Source organism: Gallus gallus, chromosome 1, assembly GCF_016699485.2.
Source record: "Gallus gallus isolate bGalGal1 chromosome 1, bGalGal1.mat.broiler.GRCg7b, whole genome shotgun sequence".
NCBI lineage: Eukaryota > Metazoa > Chordata > Aves > Galliformes > Phasianidae > Gallus > Gallus gallus.
This window is the reverse complement of record NC_052532.1, coordinates 113586545-113609225: the sequence shown is the minus strand read 5'-3', so window position 1 is coordinate 113609225 and position 22681 is coordinate 113586545. Positions and strand designations below refer to the sequence as shown.

Below are 22681 nucleotides of genomic sequence, written 5' to 3'. Positions count from 1 at the left end.
AAACTATAATGTATTGATTGCAAAAAGAGAGAAAGTATTTCCTGTTCATCAATTTATTCTTCATATAGACAAGTCTGTTCTTATACAAACTAAATGAAAAAAATTCCATTTGAGAATTTTCATTTCTTAAGAACATGAGCATAAGAAAGAATGCTAATACAGATAATTACAATGTCTTGCATAGAACATGAAATCTTTTTGAATCAATACATATTTTTCAGAGGATAACTGAAATAAAATATCAATGTTCCATTTAACTGCAACAAGGATTTCTTAAAGGAAGCATTTCTTAATAGCGTGAGTGAGAAAGTAACTTCTGCAGTGTCTGAGGGCAATGAGGATTAGTAACTGTCAGATTACGGAATGTGTAAAAAAACATAACTCTATTACACTATTTCCTGAAACTTTAAAATTCATTCATTTTAAAAATTAATTCCTAAAAACAAGAACAGTAATTCCAGGACCAGATTACTGATTTTTCTCACCTCTATTCTAGACAGGCCTAGCAATGCAGTTGCAGCTCGGACACTACTGCTATCCAGAGTTCCTGTGATCTTTCTTCTGTTATATTCAATAGTTGACATCTGCTGTTGAGCAGCAATAGCCAGAGCCCTTTCTCTTGATTCACTGATCAGTGGAATCCTGAGTTTTTCTTCGAGAGTCTGTCCAAGACTACATTTCAAATATAAAATTGGCTCCGCTGCACTTGGACCTATTTAAATAAAAACGCACGCAAAAAAAAAAAAAAAAAGACAACAGGTACTGTAAATGTACTAGAGCACTTAAAATCCTTAACCTGCAAAGAAAAGCCTGAACAAAAAAAATTATTTGTTATTCACTTATATGCTATTTATCTATTTACTTACCTTATAATTTATTTCTTATTATACTAGGGAAATATAAATTAACATACATCGAAATCCAAATGGAAAATCCAAAAATCCTACAGCAGCTAACTACTATAACAGTAGTAGCAAACCTTCAAAAAAAAAGTCTTTCTGCTACCTATAAGATACAACTACCCTTTTATCCCTCTAGACTATGTTGCATCCCTACAAAAAGGAACCACTAGCAATATAATTCTAATTAGAGATGGTAAAATTCTTTTTTTTTTTTCCAAATACATAGCTTTGAGATCCAAAGTTCTCAAAGCTCTCTGAATTAAGTAGCAACACGTATTTACTCATCCTGCGTGCACGTGCACTTGACTTAAATCAAACAAACATTTACACTTTCCATATTAGTGGTAAGAAACCATGTTGGAAGGAAGTATGTGATAGAACCTTTGTACACACCATGGTACCAAACAATCTTAGAAAATGAATGTTTTATCTTATTAGGCAAGCCTTTAAAGAAAAGGATTGGAGACAGATTACATGTAAGAGCAAAATGGATTTCTGCTATTTCATGCAAATGCTATAAATGAAAATCATCTTGCACTGTTCTGATTAGCTTTAGATTCATAGCAGAGAAGTCTTCATAACTGACGTATGTCTCTGTATTGACTTTTTATTTTCTTAGTGAATGTTTGTTACAGTATTGAGCTGATCCACAAATTCAAATATTCTCAACAGTGACTTTCTTTGAATCTCAGCTCAAAGTGGCTTGAAATGGCTGAGATATGAAGATCACAAGATAAGATCCCATGAATATGATCCTGAGCAGACTAACTCTCGGGTTAAAAGCAAGGAAAAGCTCGTAGTAACTAGAAAGTTCCATGTAAAGTCTAAAGCACACTGCATGTTTTACATATCACTGCTATTCATAATGGAGATTTATTTCTGTGTCTCATCAATGAGTATCTGAAGAACACTGACCTTCCTACTGAAAACACAAAAAAAGCACAGTTAAGAAAACACAGCTACTGAAAACCAAGACTGTAACATACTACAACTGTTCAGTTGTTCTGACCTTCAATTACAGTTTTTATTTTGTGATGATCCAGAATGGGATGCACTTAACCTAATGAATGAATGGGCATACTCCTGAATTAACTGCTTATACAAGAACAGTCTCTGCATAACTCACACATAAGGGTGCAAAACACCTTGACTATTTTAGGGTTGAGTATGTTGCAAAAACTGTCAGCATATGATCACAACAATATTTTTATATCAAGCATAGAAAAGATTCCTAGATTATACAATGTAGGCTATTTCTTTCTCTTTTCGTAAGAATAGTTAAAATGCTTGAATACAAAATATTAGAGGTGCGTAGAAAGAAGTGGCATAGAAATTGTTTCAAGCTACCTAAACGTCTTATTTGACCTAGATGTGTCATCTTTGACTTTTATTAAATCTGTCCTGTCAGAGAACCTCTTGGGAAAAAAAAAAAAAGAAACCTCAAACATATTAAAATTTGCTCACCCAAAATTACTCACACATCTAAGACTCAGTCATGGAGAAGCATGTCTCAATCACAATCAGTGAAATAGGCCATGTATGTAATGATCATTTCCAGCTTAGTTACTGTTAGAATCAACAGTTCTTAACAAGCAACAGGAAGAACAGTTACGTAACTTCCTAGTCTGTATCACATTCTTTAGTCTCAGAACATAAAGTGTATGTATTTCAAATAACAGCCACACTTTTCCGAAATAAGAATGACAGCAATTCATCACTGGATGAAGACAAAACTATATCTATAAAATCACAATACTGTCTACAAAACGTTATAGAACTAGAAAAACTAGTCAAAGATGACTTGCCCTGGTATGTCTCACTACAACTTACATTCTGAAGTAGAAAATGAGAGAAATTATGAGAAGATACTGATATAAACTATATTGAAAACAACTTTGCACATAAGTTGAATACAATAGCTAAAAACTACCTAACCTCTGCACTGAAGAGAATGTACCCAACAACATTAAAATAAATGACTCATAGTTATACTGTACTAAGAACAACTGCTCATATCAGGTATATTTAATGAATTTAAGCAAAAATGGATGGGAACTAAAGAATAGTTGTGAAGTGGATTGATTTGCTCTATTTTTCTCTCCCATCATCCGTTTACTTTACCTTCTAATGTACTGCTAACATGCAAAACATTTGGACTATCCATTGGAAGCAGTTCTGAAGGCAAAGGTATGTCACCTGCTCCTTCTACAAGGTACACAAATTCTCCGATCTGAAACACAGAAACACAATCAGTTAGCAATTCCAGAAGATCTATCATTTTAGAACTATGCTTAAATAAAAGCAAATTATTGTTTCAAGTACGATAATCATGTTTCTTTAATTATTGTATCTGAAAAATAAAAAAATTGAACAAGATGAATCTTTTCCAAGTCCTCATATATTTTAACTGAATGAGAATGCTTTGAACCATACATACAAGAGTAAAGTAAATTCTTACTACGTGCTATAGCCATATATATTTAAACATGTATACCAGTTGTCTTGATTGCTTTTCACTGTTAAGAACTGTAATTTTAAGCCAGTAACACTTTTCTAGAAAGCAAATAAGAGTGGAAGTCAAAGCAGGCTAGCATCAGGTACAAATTACCCACTAAGAAGAAAATAAGTTGACAAATCTTACTTATGTCATCAAAAATAATTAAAGCCTTATAGGAACTTGAAAGCAAACACAAACATGGCCTAGAAAAAAAGACAGTAATTTGTCATAGAGGAAAGTATAAATTTATGATCAGAGAAATAACACTTTCAGTCACTGAAGAAATAAAAAAATTAAAAGGGTCAATTGAAAGAGAAAAAAGGTATTACTATAAAAATAAGAAAATTCAGTAAGGTACTCTAAATTACAAAGAGGACATCCCAACGCTACAAAATATCTAAATTAGGTACTTACATATGTACTAGGAGATTTAGTACATGTTATTGCTTTATTAATTTCTGCATTTTTTAATTACCGCAATTTCTTTTTTTTTTAATCACTTAACTGATTGATTGCAATGTAGGGGACCAAATGGTGCTGCAAGAAAACACATAACTTGCCACAGAAGGTCATCTCTTACATTTCTCATAAACAACATTCCATAAAATCCTGCCTTAAAAATGCATCTGTCATTTATTCTTCATTCCAGATATGAGGGAAAAAAAAATATTTATATAATTTAGTTCATCTGCCAAACTATGCAATTTTTTCTCTTTAATATTGGTCAATAACAGAAGATGAGTTTGTTTTTTATTTTATTCCAGGCTTCATCAAATATTTACACTAAGGCTGGCAACACTGCAGTTATGTTTCTGACCCAGCAGAAGGAAACCTATTCAATTTTCATGGCACTTTCTCTCCTTTCTTGGTTCAAGAGTTCAAAGATATCTTCCTTGAGAGGGATTAAAGAATCCTACAGCAAAATTGGTTTCCCACATATAAACTAATAGCCACTCCTGGGAGCCAATTTAAAGAGAAATTATTCCTGTTTGATACAGCATTTTGGCTCCATAAGGACTATTAACAAACTCACAGCACGTACAACTAATTTCATGAAGGTACTGGTTGCTAGGTTGCCATTCCACTACCAATTACTTTTCTTGTCATTGCTGACATCAACATGCTTATATGTATGAACAAACTTCCCCACTTCCCTCCCTGCTTTGAAAATATCTTGCTTTTTGATCTACGTAATATGCAAATCCTATTTTCCGCTTGTGATCTCGAGGAATGGGGGCCTGGCAAAAAGTGGGGTCAGGACCCTGAACTCTGGGAACTTTAGGTTGTTTAAGGAATTGTTTGTCGAGACCTCCTGGGAAGCTGACCTTAGAGACAAAGGACTGGAAGAAAGCTGGCTACTCTTTAAGGATGCCTTTCTGAGAGCACAAGAGCTCTCTGTCCCTCAGAATAAGAAAGCAGGCAGGGGAGGCAGGAAGAGAAGGGATTGTACCAGCTGTAGAAATAAGGGTGTATCACCTGGGGAGAATATAGGGATGCTGTCCGGACTTGCAGACGGGATTAGGAAAGCCAAGGCACAGATGGAACTGAACTTGGCAAGGGATGTTAAAAACAACAAGAAGGGGTTCTACAGTTATATTGGACAGAAGAGGCAGGCCAAAGAAAGAGTACCTCCTTTGGTAAATGAGAAATGAGAACTGGATACAACAGATATGGAGAAGGCTGATGTACTAAATTAGTTATTTGCCTCAGTCTTCCCTGGCAGCCAGGATTCTCGTATTTCTCACATCCCTGAAGCTTGCATCCCTGAGCCTCCAGGTGGAAAGTGGCGGAGTAAATCCCCCCTGCTGTTAAGGCAGAGCAAGTCCGAGACTGCCTTATGAGACTGAATGTATACAAGTTCATGGGGCCAGATGACATGCACCCCAGGGTCCTAAAGGAGCTGGCTGATGTGGTTGCTGAGCCGCTCTCTCTCATATTTGAAAAGATATAGTTGTTGGAAAAAGTCCCCCAGGGGCTGGAAAAAAGGAAACATCACTCCCATTTACAAGAAAGGGAGAAAAGAGGACCCGGGAAACTACAGACCAGTGAGCCTCACCTCAGTGCCTGAGACAAATGTGGAACAGATCCTCCTAAAAGACATGTTAAGGCACATGAGGGATGAGGGGGTGATCCGAGACAGCCAGTATGGCTTTACCAAGGGAAGGTCATGCCTGACCAATCTGGTGGCCTTCCATTGTGGAGTTATGCAAGGACTTGACATGGTCCCCCACCACATCCTTATCTCTAAATTTGAGAGATACGGATTTGAGGAGTGGACTATTCAGTGGGTAAGGAATTGGCTGGAAGGCCGTAGACAGAGGGTTGTGGTGAATGGCACTATGTCCAGGTGGACTTCAGTGGCAAGTGGTGTCCCCCAGCGGTCTGTCTTGGGACCGGCACCCTTCAACATCTTCATCAATGACATCGATGATGGGCTCAAGCATACCCTCAGCAAGTTTGCTGATGACACCAAGCTGAGTGGTGTGGTTGACATGTTAGAAGTAAGGCGTGCCAGCCAGAGGGACCTTGAAAAACTCAAAAGGTGAGCCTGTGTGAAACTCAGGAGGTTCAAAATAACAAAGTGCAAGGTTTTGCACTTGGGTTGGAGTAATCCCAGATACATATCCAGACTGGGAGAAGAACTCCTTAAAAGTAGTGATGCAGAGCAGGACCTGGGGTTTCTGGTGGATGAAAAACTGAACATGAGCCAGCAGTATGTTCTTGCAGCTCAGAAGGCCAATGATATCCTGGGCTCCATCAGAAAAGGGATGGCCAGCAGGGACAGGGAGGTGATTGTCCCTCTCCACTGTGCCCTTGTGAAGTCACATCTGGAGTACTGTGTCCATGTCTGGAGCCCCCAGTACAAGAAAGATATGGAACTGTTGGGGAGGGTCCAGAGGAGGGCCACAAAGATGATAGAGAGCTGGGGCACCTCCCCTGCAAAGACTGTTTGACGGAGTTGGGCTTGTTCAGCCTGGAGAAGAGAAGGCTGCAAGGAGACCTCATTGCAGCCTTCCAGTATTTAAAAGAGGATTATAAAGAGGGAGATGAACTTTTTACACGGGTAGACAGTGATGGGACAAGAGGGAATGTTTTTAAGCTCAAGGTGGGAAGGTTTAGGTTGAATGTCAGGGGGAAGTTGTTTTTTTGTTGGGTTTTTTTTTGGTTTGTTTGTTTTTGGTTTTTTTTACAGAGAGAGTGGTGAGGTGCTGGCACAGGCTGCCCAGAGATGTTGTGGACACTCCTTCCCTGGAGGTGTTCAAGATCAGGTTGGGTGGAGCCCTGGGCAATCTTTTCTAGTACCAGACCTGGACATTAGACAACCTGATTGTGGCAGGAGGGCTGGAACCTGATGATCCTTGGAGTCCCTTCCAACCCAAGCCATTCTATGATTCTTTGTTCTGATTTTGACTGGGATAGAGGTAATTTTCTTTGTAGAGGCTGATATGATATGTTTTGGATTTTTGATGAAAATACTGCTAATAATACAGAGTTGTATTAGCTGCTGCAGAGCAGCACTTAAACAGAGCCAAGAATATTTCAGCTTCTCATGCCTCCGTGCCAGTGTGGAGCTGTGGGTGCAGAAGTTGCTGGGAGGCAACAGAACAAGGACAGCTGATCTAAACTGGCCAAAGGGATATTCCATACCACGTGACATCATGCTGAACAATAAAACTGGAGGGAAAGAAGGAGAAGGAAAGACATTTGGAGTGATGGCATTGATCATCCCAAGAAACTGTCACCCATGATGAGCCCTGCTTTTTTGGGTTTGACAGGCTTACATCTGCCCGTCAATGGGATGTAGTGGACAAATTCCTCATTTTGATTTGCTTGCAAAAGCAGCTTTTGCTTTCTCTCTTAAACTGCCTTTTATCTCAATCCATGAGTTCTTGCACTTTTAGCTTTCTGATTCTCTGCCTCATCCTACAGCAGAGGGGAGTGCTTCTTAGCTGCCTACTGGAGTTAAACCACAACTGAACTGTGTGCTCTTTAAAGCTTCCAATCATATGGCTTGCTTTCTTAAAAAAAAAATTGTCAGTGGTTTCAAATATCAGATAGGTTCAGGTAAACAGGCTTGGGCATCATTGTATTAGTCTTATTTTCCTTTAAAAGTAAGGAAAAAAAAATGGCCAGGTGCTATAATCAAAATTATGGTTAAACAATACAAAGAAAAACCAAGCATACAAATACTGAACACTAGCAGTAATCTCTTGCTCTGTAGTAAGAAAAAGCAAGGAAGCTAAGAACCTGCGGGATGGAAAGACTAAGTCATGTAGTTTTGGATGTATTCTTACAAATCACAAAAAAAAAAAACAACAATAGCAGATACAGGTATACATGTAATGGCACAGAGCAAAGCTGAAACAGTTTATATTATGGATGTAAGAAACTTAATGCAAGCCTTGAGATCAACCACACATAAAGGAAGATCAGACAAACAACAGGGTGTTGAAAAACATTGATAGCTGATGGCAAAACACACCAAAGAGGTTAAAAAGGTGGAAAGAGAACAATAAGAAGGTTGTGGCCACTGAGATATAGGATTACAGGAACATCAAAAAAGCTGCATTGCAAATTTTAAGCTCTGAAAGTTGATCAAAAATAGGTCTTGCTAATTGTTTTTAAATGAAATTGATTTAATCAAAGGAAATCTCAGATTACATGAATCAAGAAAACCTATAAAGGGTCAGTATTCATGTACAACATGTACAACAGGCAAATGCTTTTAATTTGTTTTGTGGATATAAAAGGGCAGTGAATTTTGGTTTAAAGAATTATAGGAATATTGTACTTCAACCAAAACAAAATACAGAAATTGAAAATATTTTCATTTCCATAAGTCTGCATATAGATCACCTCAAACTCCTGAAAGCTTTACAGAAACAACCTTGATTGACTAGAATATCATGTGAAAACTACTTAAAGAACTTAGTTTCCATTCTTACCATTTCATTAACCAGAATGACAGTGCAGTAACGTTTTTCCAGATTAAATGGAAGAAAGTGAATCTCTAAGGCTGCAGAACTTCTCCCTCCTAAGAACAGTTTTTCTTGGGGACTGAAGAACTCAGGCAGGAGGCTGGACTGGTCAGCTGTTAAAAAAGTTTTAAAGGTTGCTCAGACAGAACAGAATGAGACATATTGCATCTGCCTAGGATACTGTATACAGCCTGCTGTAACAGTTAGTATTAAAGGTACTCCAATGTTACACTTGCATAAATCTCCTGCAATATTGCATACTGTATTACTTCAACAGATTTTGCTAGGAGTGTTTTTATTGCATGTACTGAAACAAAAATCAGAGAAAACAGACTGTCCTTACTATCAGTAAAAACTCTTTAAAGATGTACAGCCTATAACTAAATAACTCCTCTTTAATATTGCAGTTTAATATTATTTAAATTAACTGCCTTGCCCTCAGCAGCAGAAACATAGAATCACTAAGGTTGGAAAAGACCCACAGGATCACCCAGTCCAAACATTCACCCATCACCAATGGTTCTCGCTAAACCATGTCCCTCAACACAACATCCAAACACTCTTTGAACACCACCAGGCTCGGTGACTCCACCACCTCTCTGGCAGCCCATTCTAGTGTCTGACCACCCCTTCAGAGAAGTAGTATTTCCTAACGTCCAGCCTGAACCTTCCCTGGCGCAGCTTGAAGCCATTCCCTCTAGTCCTATCACTAGTCACGTGAGAGAAGAGGCTCTTCTACATCTATAAGATATTATAACAAGTTGTTATAATATGAAATTCTCCAGAATAACTAAGTTCTGTCAAGCTTACTTTCTTTGCACTGCATTCAAATAAACATTGGGTTGACAAATTACATTCTTCTTAAGACACTAAGAATCTTCGAGGTGAATCTGGCAGTTTCAGACAAGTTTTTCAGTGAGTGTTTTTCCCCTACTAACCAAATTTGGGTAACATAACACTTTAGAACTTGACTCTTGTTCAGCCTTCGCTGCCTAATACTCTAAAAAGGTCAACAGACTGAAAAGCAGAAGTGCAGGTAACTGAAATGAACACAGATCACAGAACTATAGAATGGTTGAGGCTGGAAGGGTCCCCTGTAGCTTACCTGGTCAAACCCAGCATGCTCAAGCACGGTTAAATAAGAAACTTACTTCACACTCTGGCTAATTAAATATAAATGATTCACCACCTCCCTCACAAACACCAAGAGCTTCATTAAAGAAAACTGTAATCATCCCAACCTCTGACCCCCAAATACTTCTCCCCATAGCTCAAACCAGTGAAATAGTTTCCAAACAAAAGTAATTTTCCAACATTCACATTCCAGCCAAAAGCTAAGTTGCACATGAATCTGCTCTTTCCAAAGCTTACATAAACAACAACAAAAACAAACAAACAGGCCCATTTTTACCCTTCCATTCAACAGGGTAATTCATTGTTTTTTTTAAATTTTTTCTTTATTTTCTTTTTTTTTTTTTTCTTACTATTTAAGGCAATAATTCCCAAACTTGTTTCTTGAACAAGTGTTCCTCATCCAAAGAATTTCAAACTGTGGAACAGTAAGCCTTGTGAGAGCCCTCCCTCCTTACCTGCTCCCTGGATTGTGAAAAATTAAACAGTTGCCAAAGAAGGCACATTCAGTAAATAATTCAGATTTAATTAAAGCAGCCTTTTATTGTGGCTGCTCCAAGAAAAACAGAAATGAATTTCCTGATGCCTGCTTTTCATTTAGGACTACTCTTGCCCCTTAACAGCAATGTCCCCTCAGTTCAGGATGTAAAACACATAGAAGACTCTTATTTAGGTTTTGTTTGCCATGTTACAGAGAGAAGAATGAAAAATTATTCTCAGAGCAGAATTACACTTCTACAAGAAATGAAAGCATACATTTAGGTTCCTGCAAACCTAAAACACTGTAATAAATGTCTCTGCAGCTCCAACCTGAAGCTAAGCTCGCTTAGAAAGCTGTTGATAAATTACTACAATAGTTGTAAACTACTTCATTAGTTAAGGTAAATACATTATTATGAATTTTTATGAGTGTTGTATTAGTTAGCTGTTAACCATATTTCAGAATACAATATGAGAAATGGATATAAATGGAAGGGTAGGTGATTCAAATTAGATTATGTATCTGTTCTCCGTATAGCTTCATGAAAACAAAAGCATGTTTTCCAAGAGGACAAAATTCATTTGGTAAGGTCAAATTTTGCTCAAGAAGACTTTTGACAGCTTTATATTCATATGTTTTTATAGAACTTTTTCATTTTGTTTCATAGGAAATAAAAGTAAGATTTGTACTGTCTATGAGTATTTTCAAAAATAAACCAGGTAAGCTGAAGAAGCTCCACAGCAAACTCCCATGCAGCTCTTAAAGGAATGAAATAAATTCCTTTTAATTTTAACTTTTAAATTTATGTTAAAGTCACTAGGTCTACAGTGCAGCTTTAGAAATAAATTCAGTCAATTGAACAAATAAAACATTCCAGTAAAATAAGCGTATTTTGAGATTTCAGAATCTTAATACTTTAATTGCTACTGTAGTAAGGTAAGAGGTTATAGTGGCATAGTGATACTTACAGCAATCAAAGTTTCTATCTTCATTTGGCTCTCCAGGCAGTGTCCTGTTTTTACAGTTTAATACATTATTTTCAGAACTAGAAGGAAACAAAGGAAAGCAATAGACTAAAACTGGACATTAGTATTTCTATTAATAGACAGATAATAATAGTATTTCTATTAATACATACTTTTTCCTTTTTATGGGCATAAATACATAAAAAAACAAATGTTTTCACTGAAAAAAAACCAAAACATTTTGGAACCAGCTATTTATCAATTACAGTTATACAGTTTCTTTGACTTACATTGGGAGTCATATTTATAATGGAAATAGAACAAGATTCCTCGGTTAACTTGTGTAATATCTCTGTAGTATCCATATAAACCAAACTCTATGTTAAAATATGTATGTATATTAGTCAAAAGCATTGTGAATTTGATCACAATTTTTCTCTTTATCATTGCAATATCCTATGACAATTGATAATCATTCCCTTGTACACCCTGAGGTAACAAGGCCTTCCATTTCACTGATAAACTCAGTTGATTTCATATCAGTTGTTCAATGTTCCCCTTAAAAGCTATTCTAGAAATACATCTAAAAATCCTATTTATTTAATGCTATATACCAGAAGATTTAAAAGATATCTAACAATTTCTATTCAGAGCATGAAACAGCATGGTTTCATCCTACTGTACTTTAACATGAAAAATCAGAATAGTTAATCACTAAATGCAATTTTCTAAAATAAATATTTGAAATAAATATCTCTGGTCTCCATGATGCACTATACTGTTTCAAAACACACACATTTTGGTATGGTCTCAAAGATACTTAAATGATCTCACAGCAGTTCCCAGACTGAATCAGTAGCACATAAACTATTAGAATTTATAAGCTATCATTTTCTCCTAGAGGAAACGGGGCACAATTATTTAAGAAAAAATGCAACATAGACAATTGAACATTTGCATTTTTCTTGGCAAAAAGGTAGGGAGATCATAAATCATTATCTTTTTGCTTCAGTGAATTTAGTTCACTTGCAAGGATCTTTTCCACAAGGCTATAGCCCTGAAGATGGGGAATGAGAAAGCGTGGAAACAGCTAAGCTTGTTTCTTCCCATCTCTTTTACACCAAGGCTACAGAAATGGTCTATAAACAGTAATAGTGCAATTAACCACTCACATGTAACCTAATATAATCAAATTCTTGTCTGAAAAAGGAGAAAAGGGAATGAAGAGGATAAATTTTAACCTAAGCACCCTACTCTGTTCATGATGTTATTGTTTTCCAAGTGAACTTCAACAGATACACTTGAAAAAGAAATCTTACAACTAAGTCTTTGCTTATTCCCATCCCTCCAAAACAAATTGTGCTTCTTACTATCTTATTCTTTGGTAACATTACTATCTTATTTTCTTGATATTACTTTATATTCTTTCTGTCCTTCTTCACAAATAATTTCCTGTTGACAGGAGTTAAGACTCTGCTATTACATTTATGGAAGGACAGTCGTGTTTAAATTAAAGTAAGTACAGGCAAGAGCCCATAGATGCTGAAAAAAATACTGTAAAGTATCTTAAATAAAAATACTGCAAGTAGATTTCTCAGCTTTAGACTTGGGTTTAATATTATCCACACATAAAAATAATTCTTCTCTAGCAGTAAAATTTGATGAGCCAGCTTACAGTAAACTATTATAATGTACAGCACTTGCTAGCTACTTGATCTGTCTTACAGTGTTAATCTTGCTTTGCTAAAAAAAAAAAAAAAATCACAACCTTAAATAAATGGACTTGTAAAATTCTCAGAATATGATACCCCGGAGATTCAGTTTAATACCTATACTTAAAAGCCATTTTTCAGAAGGGAAAATGATCTCTGAAGTACATGGGTTCAATGTACTATTTGTTCTATACCAACAAATAATTATTTATCTCATTTCACATAAAAGTACAAAATTACAAATCTGATAGAAAACATCGATTTCAATGCTTTATCTTTGAATCAAAATGCCCAGGTGTGGTTGCAAAGACAGACACTAGCACAGAAAAATCATAGAAAGAATGAACTGTTTAAAAGCTATATGAAAACTGACAACAAATACAATAATGTAATGATAACATTATACAGTAAGACCATACATAGTACAACAAGTCTTCACTGGGGTTTGCATAAATCTCATTTTTGGACGTGAATGACTGAGAAACTAGTTGCACTGATTTGAAGGTCTGTCTCTGTAAATTTATTCTCACTAAAATAAACAAAGTATTTGAAGATAAGTAAAGCAGAAAAGAAATAAAGCTGCTTTGTGGCAGATATACATTATGCCTCATTCCTCTAAAATAAAATAAATAACATCTCTTGTAATAATAAAAATTAAAATAATATAATTGTTTAAGAAGCATGTACTCAGTTTGACTCAGTACGTTCGCTTTAAATACAGTGAGAAATAATGACAGAACAGATTAATGCTGCCATAAAATAAGTCTACACAGACATTTTGCTATGGTATTAAGACCACAGCAATGTCCTATCAGGCCTTAAACACCAATCATTTAACTCCAAGTTAACATTCAATTCTACTGTATGAAAAATATCACTGATGAAGATGATGAGCTCCTAAATCAAGTTTATGCAAATACTGTTTAGACACGATGGCAAAGGATCCTTGATCTAACCATGGGACTAAGCACATTACATCACAATGTAGTTCAGGTCTCTAAGTCCAAAAACTCAGGTATGAGAAGTGATTCAGTTTAATGGGAGAAATGGTGACCAAGCAACTTCACAAATTGCCTCTAATTTGTTTTGTTATTTTTTCACAAACAAAACTGGTCCCTTCTAAAGCAAAATTACTTTATTGTGCATTAAATGGACTAAAGGTTCTGCAACACAACAATACAGGTGAGCGTTGGTGTAGGAGGCTGCCTTTAAACTGCTTGGTAATAAGACCCAGTTGAGAGAGAGAAAATGGCAGGTGTGAATATTTCCAGGTTTAGTCTAACCCGTTCAAATTTGTTCTACAAATTACTTACACACTTGGACACCAGTAAGAAACAGTTTAGTAGCCATCACCTCTGAGTTGCCAGTTACCTCTTTCTATGTAGTGCCACAAAGAGACTGAGCTTGCCATGTTAGCATGCATACCAAAAATCAGAATCAAAAATCGTCTCTCTATTCTACGTAGATAGGCCACATTCATTAATTAGTCATAGCTAGACACATGCAATGGTGTGTCCCTTACAGCCCAGGGCTCACACAAGCTACTAACCGCTTTCCTTCAACAAATTCTTCCACAAGGAAAATTACTTCACTTTCTGCATTTGGATTTAGAGCAGAATTTAATAGATGGGGGCTTTTTTTGGTCCCTTCCAGTTTACTGATGTGAAAAGAAAACTAAGCAGTGTCAGGCACCATGGGGAAATCTCAAGTCCACACAGCAGTGACTTCAATAAGCTTTAGAAGACAGAAGAAGTGTTTTTTGTTAAGGAGATAAATGATACAAGGAACAGCTAACTAATGCACTGAAAACATGGAAACATTTGAACAGACAATTCATGTAAGATATTTGCCAGTTTCCTACACTCTCTGGTACAGTTTGTAGTACACACTCTCTAGTACAGGAAGTAAAAAGAAACTGCCCACAAGAGGTAGTATGACTCACGTTAGCATAGATCAGCTTCTTAATATCAAATGTTAATCAGAATTGTGATTAATATACAATTAATAGTGTATTTCTAAATATTTTCTTAAACAACAGAAATATCTCAATCTGTATTACACATGGACACAACACACCCTTTCAGATCTTCAGTTTTGTTTATCAAATCAATAAGTAATACAAGTACTCTGTTCTGTGCAAATCTTTTCATGGCATATGAAACCACTTAGAACAAAAAGTATGAGGAAAAGAAAATCAGAACAATCAAAATATTTGAAATTTCTAGTATTATCCCTGGCTAAAAGGAAAAGCAAACAATATTAAGAAGCTATATATGACATTCTGCAGAGTATGACTTGAAATTCATCAATTGTCTCTTCCTTTTTTGTTTTGGGATTCCTCCTCTTCATGTACCAATATTTACCCATCTTAATAGCTTCTTTTGTAATCAGTTTCTGCAGTCAAGAGCCATTCTTATGAATCATTAGTCTACATTTACCACTTTCTAGTTTTACAGAAGAGAATCGAAGACAGAAAAGTTAGCTAATAAGTGTAACCTCTAGCTCTTAGGGTCATTCCGTATTTTTCTTCTTTTTTTTTTTAATGTACATCAGTCAAAATATCAATGTGCTTGAGAATTAATTATGCATAGTTTTGAATTCCTAGGCCATGTAGCAAGCATCTCTTCATCTGGTTCTTCTCCCATGGGAAGCAGGACATACTGGGACAAAGATGTAGGCCAAGGACAACTACTGAAGTGTTGAGGGCTTCAAAAAGCACAGAAAAATGTGTAACTTGAAAAAAGTCCAGTCACATATATTACAACATACTTAAAAGAAAAACAAAGTCAGTTGAATGAAAGAAAAACCACCACCCTTCTGACAAAGATTGTTCAGCTACATGTGGACAAAGAGGTTTTGACTGCAACCACTAATTGCACCTTGGCTCAGACACAAGCTATGGTTATGATTTTATTTAAAATAACTTAGAATTAAAATTTCAAGTCTGTGGCTGAAAAAGAGTTATTAAGCTGACAGTTATTAAAACAGCACAATTTGTAATGTCTGGCAGGTTCCAAAAATTGTATTAGATATTAGTGATCTACGCTGGGACATTTCCAGAGAGTGTTATGAAAAGAGTGCCACACCTGCTTTGGATTTTCTCTTTCTCTTTTTACGTTGACTATGAACGATTCTGATCTACATCTCTCCTCTTCAATGTTCCTAAAGATTTCTGCCCGTTAAACTAAACTTCTTGACACTTATCTCACTGTCTAACAATTATAGATAGTGAAGACAGAAGTTCTTTTGGACTATAAATGTATTTAAACATTGTTCCGCCTTTATGATATATATCCCCTTGTCTCTCTGTTTTTCAGTTTTTGTGACTTCATTACATTTATCATACTTACTTTGAACTCTCCTTCACCTTCCAGACTCCCTATGCTAAAAAATCTGCCCCTGGTCTGTCTAAGGAATAATGTATAGGCACAAAATTATATTACTTTATTTCAACAATTCTGTACTAACATCCCCTCATTCTCATTTGCAGCACCAGGGGCCTACAGAACTTAGAATATTTTAGACTTCAGCGCAGTCTGAATTCCTTAGACTGCCCGTATATAATAGGCAGTTGTACCTTCAAATAAATCTACAGACTTCATTCCAGGATTCAGAACTATTCCTTCTTCTAAGCTTCTAGTGACCTGGACCTAGTCAATCTTACTGACATTTTTTTCAGTACTTCAGCCACCTAAGTCACCATGGCTGTCCACATCCCAGCATCAATACTTGACCTTTTAATTCTACTTTACATGACACTTTTTCTAGAAAGGATATCAGACTCAGGTTTACCTTTTATATCCTATTTTTCTTTCTCCGCTGTTTCAGTAAATTATCTCTAAATTGTTTTTTTAAGATATTGCATCTTTCTACTGTGGTTTCCATGTCCTAGCCTACATTTCTTTACAACTGCGATGCACACAAATATACACATATATGTAATACTAATAAAACTGTACAACTCCATATATTACAGAATTATATAATCGCAGAATTGCAGGGGTTGGAGGAGCCTCAAGAGATCACTGAGTCCAACCACACTGCTAAAGCAGGCTCCCTACAGTAGGCTGCACAGGTAGGCATCCAGACTGGTCTTGAATATCTTCATAGAAGGAGACTCCACAAGCTCTCTGAGCAACCTGTTCCAGTGCTCCATATCTCCTACCACAAAGTTCTTCCTCGTGTTAGTATGGAACTTCCTATGTTCAAGTTTTAGGCCATTACTCTTTGTCCTGCATTATAATTAGCAATTGCCATTCAAAACTTACCTGAACATTTGCTCTTGCTTTAATTGCCTGGCTTGATCTACTTGTTCTGGCTGACTTAAGTAACTTGTGGATTCCAGCAAAATGACCCTGGAATATGGCAAGTACACATAAATACTACTTTTTACTAGCAGGATGAAGAACAAAATCTAGTTTATTCTAACTTTTAAATGCTTGGTAAAGAAGCCTACTGATTTCAATTTGTGGTACTTTCAAAATACTATTAAAAATATTTAGTAATTTGGTGAATTCTTCTTCTTGATTTAATAACTTAAACTATTTTGCACAATTTAATAATGAAAATCTTAAAGGTTTTGTAACTATGTAAATCCTGAGGCACTTACTCAAGATTACTAAAAATTATTTTAAATTGCTACTTAACCAATACTATAGACTGATCTGTTATCATAAGAACACTCTGCAGGACATGTCTGTTATGACAAGGAGAACAATTTTCTTTCAAAAAAACTGTTAAAAAACATTAAAAAAATAATGTGCATTTCAAGACAAGCAATGCTGATAATTTTAAGTAGGAAATAATATTCTAAAATATAATTTATGCTACATAATTCACAGCTTTTGGAAATATCTGATATTTGCTATACATTTGACACAAAATCAAGGAGTCTCATCTTTTAATTTGCCCATTTCTTAGATAATACTATATGTGTAGTTTTAAGATTTTTTTAGCCCTCTTTTTGGTAGGAGAGCTGCTTCTTAGATGTCACAAGCATATAAATATAAATACAAATATAAATATATATACATAACACAACAACCCCAGGGAACACTACAGGCTCGGGGCAGAGTGGCTGGAAGTTTTTGTGGAAAAAATGGATCTGGGAGTGTTGGTTGATGCTTGGCTGAACATGAGACAGCAGTGTGCCCAGGTGGCCAAGAAGGTAAACGACATCCTGGCTACTATCAGAAATAGTGTTTTCAGCAGAAGTAAGGAAATGATCATCTCCCTGTACTCAGCTCTCGTGAGGCCACACCTTGAGTGCTGCATTCAGTTTTGAATCCCTCACTACAAGAAAGACACTGAGGCCGAGGAGTGTGTCCAGAAAAGGGCAACAGAGCTAGAGAGGGGTTTGTAGCACAAGTCTTATGAGGAGCAGCTGAGGGAACTGGGATTGTTCACTTTGTAGAAGAGGAGGCTCAAGGGAGACCTTCTCTCTCTCTACAGTCATCTGAAAGGAGGTAGTGGTGATGTGGGGATGAGCTGCTTCTTCTGTATAGGTAGCAATAGGATGAGAGGGAATGGCCTAAAGTTGCGCCAGGAGAGATTCAGGTTAGACGTTAGGAAAATTTTCTTCTTTGAAAGGCTGGGCAAGTGCTAGAGTAGGCTGTCCTGGGAGGTGGTTGAATCATTGTCCCTGGAAATGTTCAAGAAACATTTAAATGTTGTACTAAACTAAGGGACATGGTTTAGTGGGGAAATTTGGTGATAGGTGGGCAGCTGGACTGGATGATCTGGGAGATCTTTTCCAACCATGATAATTCTATGATTCCATATGATTAACACATAGGAGACATATGCCACATTGGAGTATTGAAGCACCACTGGAGCAGTGAAAACAATCCTCTTACAGATGACTATACCATAACAACACTGTGAATGGAAGAGAAATTTCATTTGCAGCCTATGGAGAACATTGAATAGATGAAAAAAAAGTTTGAAAGTTCTGGAAAATGGTTCTTGTAAATAAATGAATTATAAGAATTGATGCTTAAGGATTAAAGACAAAATACAGATTCAGATCACATAAACTGAGATTTTTAAAGAGGCACAGCATTCTACTCCTTTTGTATTAAAAAAAAAAAACCTTAGTTCTGTAGTTGTTACATCTATGATGAATGCAAATGAAAAATTAGATTAACTGATAGAGATGCAAGCCTCAAGGCAAAAGTATGTTCTGTCTTTTGCATGTTTAATAATTTAAACAGCAGGATAAAGAAGATTGTGGGAAAACAACCAACTATTAATTAACATGGCTTGCTTCTCTATAGAATTCCGCTGGATCTCAGCCAAACAAAAATACAAGCAAAGTTCATGAACTCCATTTGATTAAAGCTCTAACTTTATTACTTTTATTGAGATGGATTACAATTAAGGCTTATTCATCTTATTTATTCATCATGATAGCTTCCACTTCACAGTGCTTGTAACAATTCTGGTAATGTAAATCCCTATAATTTAATGTGAAGCTTTTACATTTTTAAACAGAAAATGAGAAATGTGGAACAGTTGATAAAACAGCATGAGCATTATAGAATTGTCTTTATAGCACTGTGTACCTGAATATGCCATCAGTTCTGAAGGGATTAGTAACATTTAAGACAACTTTCTTCAACTCGTAACATGGAGATTTGCATTTTAATGTATCCTATAAGAGAATAAAAATTTATATAAACGTGAAAAAACTGCGAAACCACATCCATTGGAAATACTCACAGGAGAATATTACGAAGAAGAATTTAACCACTGATGACTATATAATTCACACAAATAAAATACTTTGTTACCAGTAAAGTTAAAGTTTTTCTTTTTAAGCACGCTAAATTTCCCCACCTTTTAAATACTCTTCAAAATGACAGCATAGGAACAAGCCCAAGCTACCCATTTTTAATGTTCTTTTTCTTTATTCCTGCCCCAACCATCCCCTCTACCATCAGTGCCTATTGCTATGGTATAAAAAGTGTCGTGTAAGAAAGGAGCATCCTATAATCTCCATCTATTTCAGAAAAGGATTTATCCAGATCTGCTAAAAAAAGTTTGATAACAAATGCTGGAAACTATGACTATCCCTGCTCTATTTCTAGGGCGTATCTTAAATTTAAAGACTATCAAAACCAAAAAGCTCAAATAAATTTGGCAACATCTAACACAAGGTTGCTATCCATTTACATCTGACAAGTGAAATCATTAGGCTGAAGAGGCATATTACCACCTTTGCAATAAAATTTCCAAAAGCATTCACACGCTGAAGGAGATCCAGATTTATTTTCAGAGCAGTCTGTGCCAAAAATTTTAATTTATTCAGGATCTCTGTGAGATTTACATCTTTACATATCTCCAATACTCCTCTAGGCCTTTCTCTGCATATACATAACCTAAAATTGGAAAGCTGAGCATTAATAGATCAAAGGTTAATGCTGATGGTTAGTCACCTTTTGATTCTTACCTCAGATCACTTTTGACTGATACAACAAACATCTGAATAATATTTTTTGTAACAATAATAATTTCACACATAGACTTACAGCAGGTTCAATATGCTTCACTTCAGATTTCAGGGAGAATGTAAGTGTGGCACCACCTATTTCACCCATTCTCTTTGAGATCAGTAGCAACACTGCTTCAGCAGGGTGCAGAAAACGACTAGTGAATTCCACATTTATAATTGTTTGTCCCCTAGGCAAAATAACAATAATAATTCTTTGAATAATTAGGCATAAAACTGTAACTCAAGAATTACTCAGAAATATCATTTCAGGAGCATATTTTAGAGTCTTTGAAAGGGAAGGTGGCATTTGTTTCTTCAGAAACACTTCACTGTAGTTCAACCTCCTGTCTAAGAGCACTTTAAACATTCTAACAAAAGAACTATATAGATAAAAAAGAACGATATAAAGTCCTTATTGCTTTTTACATCCTCAGTATGTAACTTTATTTTTCTTCACACAATCAGAAAAGGTTCCCTCATATAATATTATTGCCCTAAGCTAACAACTGATCTACTTTATGCTCCCCTATTTGAATACAATTTTGTATGTTAAACAGCTAAACATCCTGCTGTGTATACTGTGAGGCAGATCTAGAAGTTTTCAATAAAATCCCCAAGACTGAAATAATTGAGTAAAAGAACCTTCAAAATTGTAAAGCTGAATAGCAAAGAGGTGGAAAAAAACCCAACTACTCTCACGTAAACAACAAATCAAGCTTCTGACAGGAAAAAGGTAAAAATAACATGATTTGCGTGAGTCCTGCAATTAAGCAAGACCAACAACAAAAGTTCAGTAGCTGAAGCTTGCACTTTGAAGCACTCAAAATCACTCAATAGTATCGAGATTAACATTTTAAGATGACATTTCTAAAAGCAGGAAAACAGTGAGTTATAAAAGTATTCTGCCTTTTCTACATATATGATCAGAGTATGGAGAGCTGCTTCTAAACAGAAAAACAGGCAAATTTTTAAAGTTGCTAGTAGAAAACCACAAAATACATAGCAAAAAGTCTGCTGACTGGTGTAACTTTCATTGTAATGCCAGAACTATTCTATATAGTTCAAGAACATTTTAAATAATTAACCATATGAAAAAGATGGTAGAAAGTCAATAATCTACAAAAAAAATCCTGCAGTTTTGTGAATTATACAAGCTAGTAATATTCAAATAATTCTTCAGAGGAACAAATTAAAATATATATAAGAAAAGGTTGTACTTATGATGTACAGACTTGTTTGTTGTTTTTCTGGAAGAGATAACAAATACTAATGTCAAAACAAAACCTCTCCACAACCCACATCAGCCTTCCCTATTAAATGATTAATAGTATATGCGTAGCCTGGGGAAAAAGAAAAAAAAGAATTAAAATACAGAAGGGCAGAAAAGTTCTGTGTCATTTATTGGTCTTCTGCCAACTGGAAATTCTAAAGCACAAGCAAACTACTGGTGGTGTGTGAAATATGCCTATTACATGCTGTGAGTACACAATCACAGGTAAGTGGCAAGGCAAAGGACTTGTAACAGAATCAGCATGTCAAGTGCTTATTGGCATCATGTTAATTTACATTTATTTCACAACTGTAGTAAGAACAGCTGCTTTTTCAAGTGAATTCAATTCATACATCCTCTCAAGTAAGTTGAACAATTACAGTGAGGGCGTAAGTGCTATAATTTGATGGCAGTAGTGACAATTTGTCACTGGAATACTACTGCGATCGAGGAAACCTTCCAGGAGGTCTTCTAACTCTGTCACATGATGAACACAGAGGAAAATAAAATTCTTACTGAAAACTGACTTGGGATGAACTGATGGTGATGTACACAAAAGTAATAACTTAAAAACATTTTGAGAAATATCAGGAGGATCACAGACCTTTAAGCCTTCAACATGCAAGGTGAAATGAAAAACAGCCACAGTATTGACCATTCAGAAAAACACATGACATTTAAGATTACATTTTTCTGTTAATTCTTATTTGAAGAAAATGCTAAGAAAAATGAAACCTCTCTGGAGGCTGGTGGCCTTGCCTGTGGCAGGGGGGAGTTGTAATTTGATGATCCTTGGGGTCCCTTCCAACCCAAGCTATTCTATGATTTTGTGATGCAAATCAGCCTCACAGATCACCCGTAACACAGCATTACTCACTTTTCCTCCTACATATATTTATAATAGTCAAGGTATTTAATACGGAAAAGCTGATCAACCTTTAAGAGTACTGTATTTGTGTTGAGTTTTGCATGTGACAATACAATTGACAAGTTTTTCTTCTTTGTGGCTTATTTTCATTCAAATGCTGACCTTTAGTTTCCATTTTACAGCCTCCATTCCATTTCATCTCCAAACGAGTATCTTCAATGGACTTGTAGTATAAATTTAAAAACTCTTAACTGGCTGCTAAAGTCACTAGACTCTTATATCTTCAATACTCAAACAACTAGTGATATTCCTATATCTAGTCATAAGCCATATTGTACAGGAAAAGCATAATATATTGAGTAAACAAAAAAGAAAACACAGGCA

General features: G+C 35.8%; 1 protein-coding gene across 5 annotated transcripts in view; it reads right to left on the bottom strand.

The window, feature by feature from the left end:
* C1HXORF59 (chromosome 1 open reading frame, human CXORF59) overlaps positions 1-22681 on the bottom strand; it is a 261807-nt gene that overhangs the window by 146283 nt on the left and 92843 nt on the right. For 3 of the 5 annotated variants that reach the window (XM_040655288.2, XM_040655305.2, XM_040655295.2), the window contains 7 exons: positions 19884-20046; positions 19231-19319; positions 16936-17022; positions 10959-11035; positions 8346-8491; positions 3024-3132; positions 486-712 (listed from right to left, as the gene is read on the bottom strand). In XM_040655288.2, coding sequence (XP_040511222.1) covers positions 486-712; positions 3024-3132; positions 8346-8491; positions 10959-11035; positions 16936-17022; positions 19231-19319; positions 19884-20046 — 898 coding nt within the window. Of the gene's footprint in view, positions 1-485; positions 713-3023; positions 3133-8345; positions 8492-10958; positions 11036-16935; positions 17023-19230; positions 19320-19883; positions 20047-20196; positions 20348-22681 lie in introns of all 5 variants that reach the window. The other 2 variants (XM_416785.8, XM_040655289.2) reach the window with 2 other exon arrangements.